The sequence below is a fragment of the Microtus ochrogaster genome, linkage group LG5 (genome assembly GCF_000317375.1).
Source record: "Microtus ochrogaster isolate Prairie Vole_2 linkage group LG5, MicOch1.0, whole genome shotgun sequence".
In the NCBI taxonomy this organism is placed as follows: Eukaryota; Metazoa; Chordata; class Mammalia; order Rodentia; family Cricetidae; genus Microtus; species Microtus ochrogaster.
Window position 1 is genome coordinate 17,600,062 of NC_022031.1, and position 12,772 is coordinate 17,612,833.

The 12,772-nt window shown below is 44.0% G+C and overlaps 1 protein-coding gene across 1 annotated transcript in view; it reads right to left on the bottom strand.

Annotated features, from left to right (window-relative positions):
- Positions 1-8,776, bottom strand: part of Vxn (vexin) — a 29,219-nt gene extending 20,443 nt beyond the window's left edge. The window contains exons 1-2 of the mRNA XM_005361893.2: positions 8,325-8,776; positions 2,086-2,141 (exon numbers count right to left, since the gene is read on the bottom strand). Of these exons, the coding sequence (XP_005361950.1) occupies positions 2,086-2,141; positions 8,325-8,391 (123 nt within the window). The 5' untranslated portion in view covers positions 8,392-8,776. The remainder of the gene's footprint in view (positions 1-2,085; positions 2,142-8,324) is intronic.
- Positions 8,777-12,772: the final 3,996 nt, after the last annotated feature.

A 12,772-nucleotide genomic window follows, 5' to 3' on the forward strand; every position in this document is an offset into this window, starting at 1 on the left:
GTGTTTGAATGCTTGGCCTGTAGTGAAGTGTGATCTTGTTGGAGTATGTGTGGCCTTGTTGGAGGGTGGGTTTTGAGGTCTCATATGCTAAGGCTAGGTAGGCCTATTATGGTAGTCTCCTTCTGCTGCCTGCAGATAAAAATGTAGTATTCTTAGCTTCTTCTCCAGCACCATGTCTGCCTGCATGCTGCCATGCTCCCTGCTATGATGATAATGGGCTAAACCTCCGAAACTGTAAGCCAGCCCCAGTTAAATGTTTTCCTCTATGAGAGTCGTCATGGTCATGGTGTCTCTTCACAGCAATAAAACCCTAAGACAGCTGGATATGGTAATACACACCTTTAATTCAGCACTTGGCAGGCAGAGGTAGGTGGATTTTCCTCTTGCCAACTTTCCTACTTATTACCAAAGGCTCCTTATCCTGGAAACTTTAACAGACCCACTCCTTGTGTGGGCGACTTCTCTTAAGCTGCTTCTATTATATCCATGTGCATCACCTAAAGGTTGCAACTTCAAGGCCATCCTGGTCTACATAGAGAGTTCCATGCCAGTCAGAACTACATACTGAGACGCTATCTCAATTAAATAAAACAAACCCAAATAAAAAAATGCATACCAACATTTATTGAGTGTTTGATATGTGATGATCTGTAAACTAGACACTTGCTATGTGTTAAGTTCTTTGTCCCTTCTCCTTGAGATACATGTTTGTATCAACCTCATCCTAAAGGTAAGGAAGTAGAGTTCTAGGGTAGTTGGGTAACTGACTCAAACAAAGAGAAGTTGATGGAGCTAGGGTTTGCACATAGGCAATTTGACTACAAACTTTTTGCATTTTCTACTCTATTGTACAGCGTCTCAGAATTCTGTGATGCTGAATTGAGGATCGCTGCAGGGTTTGAGGTTTTGTGATGATTTGGAATTGGAGTATAAGAAAGCTGTAGGAGGCAATGCTCTTGTTACCGCCTGGCCTCTCTGCCCTGTTGAGGGTGATCAATGTCCCTGTGTTCTTTAAAAGAAAATATAAAGAATGTTTATCAGAACAACAAATAAACCCTCTTTAATTAAAAAAAAAAGCTTTTAGAAGAGAGAAAAGATTTTTTAAATTACAATACCTAAAAAATCCTTAACAGTAATGTGTTAAATTTATGATAACAACTCCACATCATCAAGAAGAACCAATCAGTCCTCCTTTTGCAATACAGCGCAGACATTCATAGTTCTGACATAAGGAGATGTGTGTGCGCAGTGAGAAGCCATAGCATCCTTAGCCTCTAAGAGCATGCAGACAACTTTAATGCAGTAAGGTACTGCATTAAAAATTCCAAAGCACAATTCAAAATTCAAAACAAGGCTGCAGGAAAAGGACAGTGCAAGGCTGGAACCCCCTGAGTTGTTCAGAATTCCTGGCATTGCCAGACAAATCTGTAAGTAAAAATCAATTTCTTAAAAAGCCATGCCTGTGGTCCCAGCATTTGGAAGGTTGAGGCAAGAATATTTCATGTTTCCGGCTAGCTTGGGCTTCGTGGTGGGCTTATGGACAGACTGAGATGCATGAGGACTATCTCAAGCAAGCAAGCAAACAAACAAGCAAGCAACAAAATTACTCTCAGATTCTGTACATCCACCACAGCTTCTCCGACATACCAGAAATGCCAATACCTGAGGGATGGATGGGTGGGTGGATGGATGAGCTGTTCTCACTCTGTTACCTGTTCATTCTGCTAGGAAACCTACACCATAAGGAATTGTACCAGCGATTCACTGCTATCTATAATGGTGAGAAAAAGTTACATTACAAATGTGTGCAGACCAGGCTGCTACAGCCGCATTATGAACTCTGCATACACAGAGTAGGTCTCCCCTGCGCCCGGGGAAAATGGCAAAATGAGGAGTCTCTCGGGGGACTCTTTGGTGTATGGTTGGTATTTGCCAGCTATTATGGATAAATGGACAAACAACCACATGAGACACCCTTGCCTTCTCATCCTTGAGAGCAGGGGAGAGAGCAGGAGTCAAGAAGCCACCATTGTTTTTGTACTGAAAGTCAGTCAAAGAGGATCAAAACTAAATAGAATTTCTTACGTTTTTGGTCAAGAGATGCTGAGAGCTTTTGACTCTTCTTCTGGACGGACTGGACACTGAAAGAGATAAAGAAATGGTCTTAGAAGATGCTATGGTACAGACCTGAGAATGTTTGGTCCTGGTTGGGGGTGGGAGCTACTGGGAAGGGATTGGGGAGAAAAAGCCGAGTCCCACTGCAATTTAAGATGTCACTCAGCTTGACCACAATAAAATTTCTATAGCATCATTTGCAATAGCTAAAGGTTGCTAAGAACCCAGTGCCCATCAACAGATGAACGGATAAATATGGTATACCCACACACTGGAACACTGCTTAGCCTTGAAAAGTGAAGGGAGCATGCGTAAACCTTCAGAGATGGGGCCAGGTTAAATGAGACAAAAGAAGAGATATTCCATGCATGACTCTACCTATCTGAGTATATAGGGCAGTTGATGTCATAAACAGATGCAAAACAGAATGATCATTCCCAGGACCTCGGAGGATGGAGGAGTGGGGCATTATTGTTATTAGCATAGAGTTTCTGTTTGGGCCAATGAAAAAGTCAGGAGATGGACAGGGGCTGTGGTGTGTGGCACAATGAAGGTACACGCCAGTGATCTATCTGTACATCTGGTGTGGGTAAATGGTAACTTGTACTCTGTGTGTGTGTGTGTGTGTCTGTCTGTCTGTCTGTGTATGCATGTATGTGTATGTGAGTGTGTGAATACCATAACTTAAAATCTTCTTAGTAGGAAAGGTAGCTTAGTTGCTAGCATGCTTGCTTGCGATGCATGCAGTTCTGGAGTTGACCCTCAGGACCACATGAAACCTGGTGTGTTGGTTTACATCTGTAATCTCAGAATTTGGGAAGTGGAGACAGGAGGAGGATAAGGAGTTCAAAGGCATCCTTGGGTATTTAGTGAATTCTAGCTAGCCTGGGTTAACAGAAGAACCCTATCTGGAAAAAAAAATTTAAATCAGTTAGCTATTAAAAAGTTACAGTGCTTTGCTGGGCCGCAGTGTGGATCTTATTATAGTAACAGCCACCGTCCTCAGCTCTGGTAATTAGAATTTCATTTCCTGAAGCAGACCACTCGAGATTCCTCACACCAGGGGAACATATCTGTAATGTTTGATCTTGTATGTTTTATGTCACCCTATGCCCAGTCATATCTATGTCTACCTTTCATATCGCTAAGATCTACTGCGACCCAAATCCTGCTTTGTCTCTATCCTGGTTGACTTCTCAACACAAATCAAATCAGTGGCATAAGAGTGCCATCCTTCCTCCTGAAACTGGAGCTTCTGTAAAGCAAAGGACACAGTCAACAAGACAAAATGGCAGCCTACAGATGGGAAAATGTCTGCACCAACCCCACATTGGACAGAGGGCTGATCTCCCAAGTAGGCAAGGAACTCAAGAAACTGGTCATCAAAAGAACAAATAATCCAATAAAGATATGGGGTACATACCTAAGCAGAGGACTCTCAACAGATGAATCTAAAATGGCTGAAAGACACTTAAACAAATGCTCAACATCCTTAGCCATTGGAGAAATGCAAATCAAAACAACTCTGAGATAGCCTTTTACACCTGTAAGAATGGCCAAGATCAAAAACACTGATGACAGCTTATGATGGAGAGGTTGTGGGGTAAAGGGAACACGCCTCCATTACTGGTGGGAGTGCAAACTGGTAAGTCACTTTGGATATCAGTATGGCAATTTCTCAGAAAATTAGGAAAGAACCTACCTCAAGACCCAGCAATACGATTTTTGGCTATATACCCAAAGGATTCTCAGCCATACTACAAGGACATGTGCTCAACTATGTTTATAGTAGCTTTGTTTGTCATAGCCAGAACCTGAAAACAGCCTAAAAGCCCCTCAACCGAAGAATGGATAAGGAAAATGTGGTACATTTACACAATGGGGTACTACCCAGCAGAAAACCAAATAACATCTTTGAAATTTGCAGGCAAATGGATGGAGCTAGAAAACATCATGTTGAGTGAGGCAACCCAGATATAGTAAGACAAATATCACATGTACTCACTCATAAGTGGCTTTTAGACATAAAGCAGAGAAAACCAGCCTACAATTCACAATCCCAGAGAACTTAGACAACAATGAGGACCCTAAGAGAGACAGGGATCTACATGGGAAGGAGAAAAAGACAAAATCTCCTGAGTAAATTGGGAGCATTGGGATCTTGGGAGAGGGTAGAAAGGGAGGGAGCAGAGAAAAATATATAGTTCAATTTAAAAAATAAGAAAGAGAGCTGCCCCTGTTATTTTCTGCAAAGTCCTTGTACTCATGAAGCCTGGAGTTCAACATGCTGACTGATACACTGACTGACAGCCAGGGACTCCAATGTCCTCCAGCTGGGTGTGAACGTGAACCTGACAGGCTATTTTCTCACTCTCTCGAAGCCTCCCTTTCTTCATGTGACAGACAGGAATAATAGTGGCACTTAAGTGGAGGGTTATGTCAAGGGGTAAAGGAACCAGCCCTCATGAAGCCCTTGCCCAGAACCCAGGAAATAGTGTGGTCCAAGAACTTTTCTGCCAGATGAAGGCAAGAGGAAGAGAAGGTAATGGTGGCTGCTCCTGCTTCAGCGAGGAACTTCTCCCTGTCTATCTCACTGCCCTCTGCTGTTCCCTGGCTCCCCAACCCTTCTCTGGGGTGCTTGTAGGAAGTAAGTTCTGGTGCAACATCTGAGTGGAATACAGATTCCATCTTTAGAAGTCACCATGAGCTATGTCTACGACACACATTTCCTGAAAGGGCTCTTTCTCTCTAGAATAGAAGAGGGCACACACAGTCTCAGCTGCAGACTTGGCTATGGTCTGTTTTAAGATACGTTAGAAACGGGGCTGGAGAGATGGCTCAGGGGTTAAGAGCACTGACTGCTCTTCCAGAGGACCTAAGTTTATCTCCTTGAACTCATATGTCGGCTCACAACTGTCTGTAACTCAACTTTCAGGGGACCTGAAACTTTCCATGGCAAAACACTAATGCACATTAAAACAAATACATTAAAAGTACCATAATGTTACAAGGTAGTAAGACAGCCCCATTGAACAGTGTAGCTATCAGCCTGATCCCAACACACATACATTGGAAAGAGAAGTAGCAAACAGTTATGATAATGGCTCAAGTTGAGCCTGATGGTGATGGCTGGTCACCCTCATCTCTATTCTGGGTTGTCATGCAGCATGGGTCCCACGGCATCGTGAGTCTCTAGGGATACAACATTCACCCAATTCATGAAGGAGTGGAGGCCACACTGTGAGTGTGTGTGTGTGTGTGCATGTGGTGTGATTTATGTACTTGTTAGAGTGTGTATGTATGTGTGTTGCTGTGCATCTACCCATTAGTGTGTTATGTACATGTGTATGTGTGTGCGTATTGTGGAATAGTACTTTTTAGTGTGTGTGTTATGGTGTATGTACTTGTTAATGTGTGCGTCCATGTGAGTTGTGGAGTATGCACTTGTTAGTGTGTTCATACATGTGTCATGTTATGTGTACCTGTGTGCTGTGCATGTGCTTGCGGGGGGCAGAGGTTGACACTGAATGGCTTTCCTTCATTGGTTTCTATATTTTATTGTTTAGTTTGAGATGGGTCTCTCATTGAACTCATCATTCGATAGCTCATCAATTTGGCTAACCCGGCTGCTGATGAGCTGCAAGGATCTACTGGACTCTACCCTCCTGAGTTATAGCCAGGTGCCACTTGCCCAGTTTTTTACCTGGTTCTGAAGGTCTGGACTCAGTTCCTTGTATTTGTGCAAAGACACTTTGCTGATTGAGCCCAGCCTCCACAATCTTTTTGAGATAGGGTTTTACGTTTAACCCAGGCTTGCCTGGAGATCACGATTCTCCTATTTCAACCTCTCAAGTGCTGGGACCACAGCTTGCACCCCCACAGCAGGTTTAGGGCTCTTGCTCCTAACCTAGGCTGTCTAGGCTCTGCTATCTGCATTGCTGAGCCTGCTCAGGGGAGATTTGTTGTTCATTGGTGCCCACGGATCCTGCATAGCCTCTGGGAAATGGCCCACGCAGGGGACTAAGACCTTGTTAGACGAAGTTGAGTAAACTGGTCTTTCTGCAGCTCTGGAGGCAACCTAGGGTAAGAGTTATTGGTTGATTCCATATGCAGTGACTCAGAACTGAGAGCATCAGCTCCTCTCCATGGGAGCCTTCTGCGGGAAGGCTCTCAGGAGGCCCCAGGGTAAAGTGAGGCATAGAAAGAGATGTGCTCCACCCACTGAGACCCTCCAAAAGCTGCAAATAATCCTTTCTAGAAAATTAGTCCCTAGCAGTGAAGAGTCTATGAATACTTAGTTTAAGGCACAATGATGGATGAAGACAGAAAGAATACAGGACCAAACATTTATCTTTAGTGAGCATATTCATGGCCACACATACAAGCTGAAAACATAAATCACTTTGTATGCAATACGTTTGATGCTGCGTGATCAAGCCCACTCCATTGCAGTAGCTCCGTGTATCAATCCACTTATTCTCCATGATAACGTTGGAAGCTAAATTTTGTTTATCTTTTACAGAAGTGGGAACTCATGCATGAAGGAGTTAAGTAGCTGGTCCAAGGTCACAGAGCACAGAAACGGCAGAAATCTCATAGCTGCTTTATCGAGGACGCTTTCTTCTTACTTTTTAGATGACAAGAAATAGATATACTTGTTCTTCTCCTTTGGGGACAATGTGCTGCTCTATGCTACAGTTGGCCTTGGTCCTGAGATCCTCAGGCCTCAGCTTGGATGACAGACATGAGCTATCCTTCTCAGTGAAAACAGACATACTAGGATGTTTGCTTCCCAAGGGTTAGCAATGAGATCTTACACCCTTTTTTACCTTGTCTATGTCTCCATTCATCCTTCTCCAGGGCCACGGAGCTCACTGGGTTTTTTTTTTTTAATCACATATGGCCCTTTCTAGTCTTTTTTGCATACTTTGCCCCCCAAATATGTCCATAAACACTCTGCAGAATTGTCTATGGTTTCAAGTATGCTATTGAGCACAGATAAATTTTCAGCTTTTTCTTCTTTCCCACTCAGTATGTATCCACAGGGCTTGTGGGACAGTTCAGTGGTTCAGGACTTGCTTCCCATTTATGTGCTCCTGGTTCACCAGAAGCAATGTAACCCTCTACCCCTCCAAAAAAGAAACCCCACAGAAACAAACGCAGAGATAAAATTAACGGAAAGGTCATTTCTATTCACACAGATCTAGCTGGTTCCTCTTCAGACGGTTTGGCTTTCAGACTTTCCAGAGAAAATTTCACCTCCTACACATGGGCATTCTCCCAACTCCTCTTCTTCCTTTCCCCTCCCTCTGTAGTAGATGTCGAGATCTCAATTTATTTTCAGCTGTCTGTCTAGGTCCAGACTGAGTCTCGCCCTCCCCCCATCCCCAGCAAGCCCCTTGTCTGTGGCTGACATCAGAGGGGAGGGAGAGAAGAATTGTTTGAACATGGGCCCAGACTGTCTCATCACAGCGTCACAGTGACACAGGGGAGAGCCTGTGCCCCAGCAAGCCAAGGGGCTGCAGGGTCAGAACAGTGTCATGGCAGAGGGCTCTGTCCTGGGTCACCAGCGCTCCCCTGGAAGACAGTCTCGCAAAGTCCTTCCCAGGGCTTTGCACCAATTGTCAGGAGCCAGAGCTTATAAAACCAAGGTTCTGAGGTGTTGCCTTTTGGTGGTACCGGGTGAGGCGACTCTGGGGTTCTGTGGAGAAGTCAGCCTGGGGTCGGAGCCCAGTTTCATTGCCTTTCTGGGTGTCAGACCAGTGGGGAGCTTTCCTTCTCCCAAGTCAGACAGAGTTGGCCTTGGGACAGCCGATTCTTTTTTCAGAACCTGCTTTCTCACGGCAGACAATGCAAAAGCCTGTCGGCTACCCTGGAAATTATGTTTCCATCTCTGTCTGCTTAACAATCACTTGCTGTCCCTGTCACCTAGCCGGCTGGGTTGCCCGTGTTGGATTAAGTGAAGCAGGAACCGCTACACTGCTCTCATCCCTGCCTTGATAGATTGTTTCCCTATGATTGATGTTTATCCTTGTACCCCCTTTTCAGAATCAGAAAGGGGGAGATGATCAAAAGTCATCAAAACGGAGAAGCCAGCAGACCTCAGGACCCGTGGGTGCCATGCACCAGTGTACCTTAGTCCAACAGCAATCAGTCACCTCCCGCCTGAGATGCCACAGTAGGGGACTCCAAGGGCGCTCGTTACTCACCCTTGGACGGAATCACGGTGGTGAAAACTTCAATATTCTCATCACTGCAGCTGTAGATCTGATGCATGGTGTCAGCCTCCTGCCCTGCAGGGTGTCCGGCAGCCGGTGGCCTCTCTCGGGAGCCCTAGTCCCAGGGTTTCCTAAGCCAGCCTGGTTCTGGGATCATTGTGCAGGTCCACAAAAGGCTGACTGCCTGTGCCTCTCACGACAGGCTCCACCGCAACATTTCCTAATCCCATCTGTCTTTTTTTTTTTTTTAAACGAATCCTATTATTGCAAACCTTTGATTGAAACGCGAAGGCTTCCGTCTCCCCCAGCTAGGATGTACTTAACATTTTTATTTTGCAGTGCCTGCTGCAGTGAATTTGGGAGTCTTTTGTGAAGTGACGAAGTAAAATCGCCTACTCGGTTAGCGCCCAGCTTGGCTGAAGGAAACGTCAGTTTTGCTATCAGTCATGCCCGGGTCTCATTCCAAAAAGGAAGGACTTTTTTTTTTCCCTCCAGGGGAACTGGATCTTCATTTGTCATGTGTTAATTTGGCTCCCTTTAAAGTTTCTATTTTAGACAAAAGGACTGTTTTTCCACCACAGATCTGCTTCAGTCCCTTGCGACAAGGCTTACATTTCAGGAGGTGAGTGTTTAGTGTTTATTTGTACAACCCTACAGGTGTGCACAGCCGTGCAACAGACAGTGCACACTCTCAAGGACCCATTTATAGGATAGCTATATTTTTATTATTTTTCTGTATTTGAATGTATTTCTTACCTTATCTTTCTATGCTATATATCCTAAGAATATGCTATATTTTTCCCACATATATATATACACACACAAACAAATGTCATAATTGATATACATTTCATAAAAATATGTAAGCATATAAGAATATGCTATATTTTCCCCATATATTTGTATATATATATAAGCAAATGCCATGGTTGATATACATTTCATAAAAATATGTAAGCATATACATTTTATCCAATCCCACTACCTTTTATTATTCTGTGACCTCACAATACTATTTTTAACTTCATAATACTGATGGGATATAATGATATTAACAAAGACAGCTACCATATTAAATATTGTTACAAGCCAGGCAGCTTACCATATGATCTCACTGAATATCCTTAACTAACCAGTAGCTCTAGCTATATATTGCTTTAACATGGTATACTTGAGAAACTGAAGTATGAAGACTGGCTTTTCTGGTGATTAAAATAGCTAATTTGTGTCAAAAATAGGATTTAATCCCTAGATTGATTGAAAAGTTAAGGCAATAACTTCTCACATTCTCATTCTCTCTCTCTCTCTCTCTCTCTCTCTCTCTCTCTCTCTCTCTCTCTCTGTTGTGTTGTGTGTGTGTGTGTGTGTGTGTGTGTGTATGTGTATATCTCATGCTATAGCCCAGGTTGGCCCTGAACTCATAGCCTGCCCAGTGTAGAGATTACAGGTATGCACAACTTTATTCTATTTTTATAAGCACATTTTAATTTAGTGTATGAATATTTTGCCTGTATAGGACATTAGATCCCTTGAACTGGAATTACAGATGGTTGTGAGTCGCCATGTGGGTGCTGGGAATCAAACCCTGGTCCTCTAGAAGAGTAGCTGGTGCTCTTAACCACGGAACCATCTCTCCAGATGCTTCGTGCTCTATTCTGTAATCTCAGGACTCACCCTTCTTTGACCTTGGGTGAACCTAGTTCACTTTAGACATGGAGTTGTGTCCACTGTTATTTCCATGTTGACGCACTTGGAGCATTTGTCTCCTAGGTAGTTTTCAGCACTTCAGCTCTTTCTCTGAGAACTGCACCTCTCATTGAGGGTGCCTCTGGGTGGCCATGCTTGCTCAGCCTGGATTTACCTCTGTGGCCACATTTGATGGAGCCAAGGTGAATGGCTAATCCCATCTGCTGCCTCCTGAGTAACTGCAATGGGGCCTTGGCCTGAGGCCAGAAGCAAGGTAAACTCCAATACCAGAGGTATGATCTGGGCCTGTAAATCCCAATCCCAATAGAATCCCAATCCCAATAGCAGAGACTGGGGCGGGAGGATTACAGCATGGGTAATATAGAGTTCAAGGCCAGGATGAGCTACATGGGCAGACCTTGTCTCAAAGGCAGAGTGAAACACTAGAAACTGAGATGGGGCCATCATGATGATGCAGAGGGGGAAATGCTCGCTGTGCAAATCTGGGGCCCTGAGTTCAGTGCCCAGGTCCCACAGTGAAGAACGATAACTAACTCCTGAAGTTGTTCTCTGACCTTCACATGATACATGCATCCACACTCTCTCACACAACAACAATGATAAAATAACAGTAATGGCGACTGGAAGGAACCTGGGCTCTAAATGTAAACATGGAGGAAAGAGTTTTAACTGAGGAGGGCAAGCATTTACACCAAGACCCGTACTGGTGTGTGTGGTCGTGCACACACTCACTGAGGGCCAGGGTAGGAGGCAGCCAGCTGGGAGAGAGGCAGAGCGGGGTGGGGGTGGGGTGAGGGCTGGGGTGGGGAATAAAGAAGCAGAGACAAGAACAAACATCGCCTGTTTACGCCTTTCCTCTGGGCCCAGCGTCTGTCTTCTCTTGGGCTTGGAAAGATACCCAGTCTTCACAAGGCAGCTTTCTTTTGATGAATAAGGATAAGTAGGCTTCAGTCATTTGAGCTGAAAAGTTGACTGTTTGAAAGACTTGTTGGTCTGTATTGTGCATACATTTTATGACCTTTGCAGTAAATAAGACTTCGGATACTGTCAAACTTAGAGGGCATGGAATAAAAGATGCAGAATTACATTAATGAATTTGAATGGTCGACTGGAACCCACTAGATGGAATTTGGCAAAAAGAAACATAAATATCTGGCCTTGAATTTGTAAAACTAGCCAATCCTGAGTTGGTAGCGATTTACTGGTGAGCAATCTGAGCTTTTGAAAATAAACCATAAGCATAATAAGTAGCAATATTAAAGTGTCGGCACTAAAATCCACAGATGAAGACCTGGGGGCCCATCATTAATTAAAATTAAGAACTTGAGGCTGGAGAGGTTGCTCAGTGGTTGGTGATTAAGGGTGTGTGCTGCTCTTGCAGAGGACTAGAGTTCAGGTACCAGCATAGATAGGGTTTCCCAGCTGCCTATAGCTCTAGTTCCAGGGGATCTGGTGCCTTCTTTTAACGTCTGAGGGCAACTGCAAGCACATATGCATATGCATGCTTGTGTGTGTGTGTGTATGTGTGTATGTGTGTGTGCATGTGTGTGTATGTGTGTGTGTGTGTGCACGCGTGCACGCACACACAGAGCAAATCTTTACATATTAAGACCTTTGAGGGATTATACTAGATCTAATTCCAAGGGATGGAAATTGGATTATATATTATCCAAGAAAAGCCAAACTTCATCAATTAGAGTATCTTGTGTTGTACCTCATTAAGGAGCCTGAAATATGGAAACTAAATGGGCTGATGCAGGGTAACACACTCAGAAAACATAGTTCTGAAGAAACCATTTTTTTTTGTTTGAGGTATTTTTAACTAATAAGACTAGCATAAGATTGCTATATCAAATACAAACTGTTGATGGGACTACTAAAAAATCAAAGCCCGCTTCCTGTGGCTCAGTTTCACTTCCTGAGAGTGTTCTCTGTATATACTTGTGGGTGTATTAGCAGATTTTCATGCTTATTTATAAGTCTATATTATGAATTTTTAAAAAAAAACAGAAATTGCGTTATGCTCTCTGCATAAATGTCAGCGTTGACAATGCCTGTCCTTTTGGTAGGAGACCTCTGAGTTCTAAGAACTCGTGCATCCCTCTCCATAGCTTGTTTCTACTTAGGAACAACTCATAGGGCCAATGGCTCCTTTGCTCGTTGTGCAGCCTTGAAGATCCACGTTTGGTCCCCAGTGCTCTTAGAAAAAGCCAGCGGTGGTAAAGACTCGTATTGCCAGCCCTGTAATGCCGGGATGCAATGTGGACGTACATACTGGATGATCCCAGGACCAGTCAGTCTAGCCTAATCGGTTAGCTCTGGGCAAGAGGGAGATGCTTTCTCAAAGGAAGCTGATGGCATGGTAGAGGATGAAGCCGAAGCTCTCTTCTGGCTTGCACACATATCCATATGCACACACACACTTTTATTTAAAAGGAAACTACAACACATTGTATACTTGTGTAAATACCTTTTTAGATGTCCCTGTCTGGCCTCTGTGTCCAGGGCCCAGAATGAAGGATTTCATGGGCCTGGTACTTTACAATCCTTGTGTGGGTGAATGGCTGAGCCACTTTAGAGATGCAAAGGATATAATCCATACGAGACAGTAAGCATGCATCACGCATATGAATATTAGTGTCAGCCCCTGCTCAGGATGAATCTACACATAGTTAGGCCTTCTCTGGCCTGAGTACCAGCTTCTCCTCCTAAGGCCTAGGAATCACCACTGA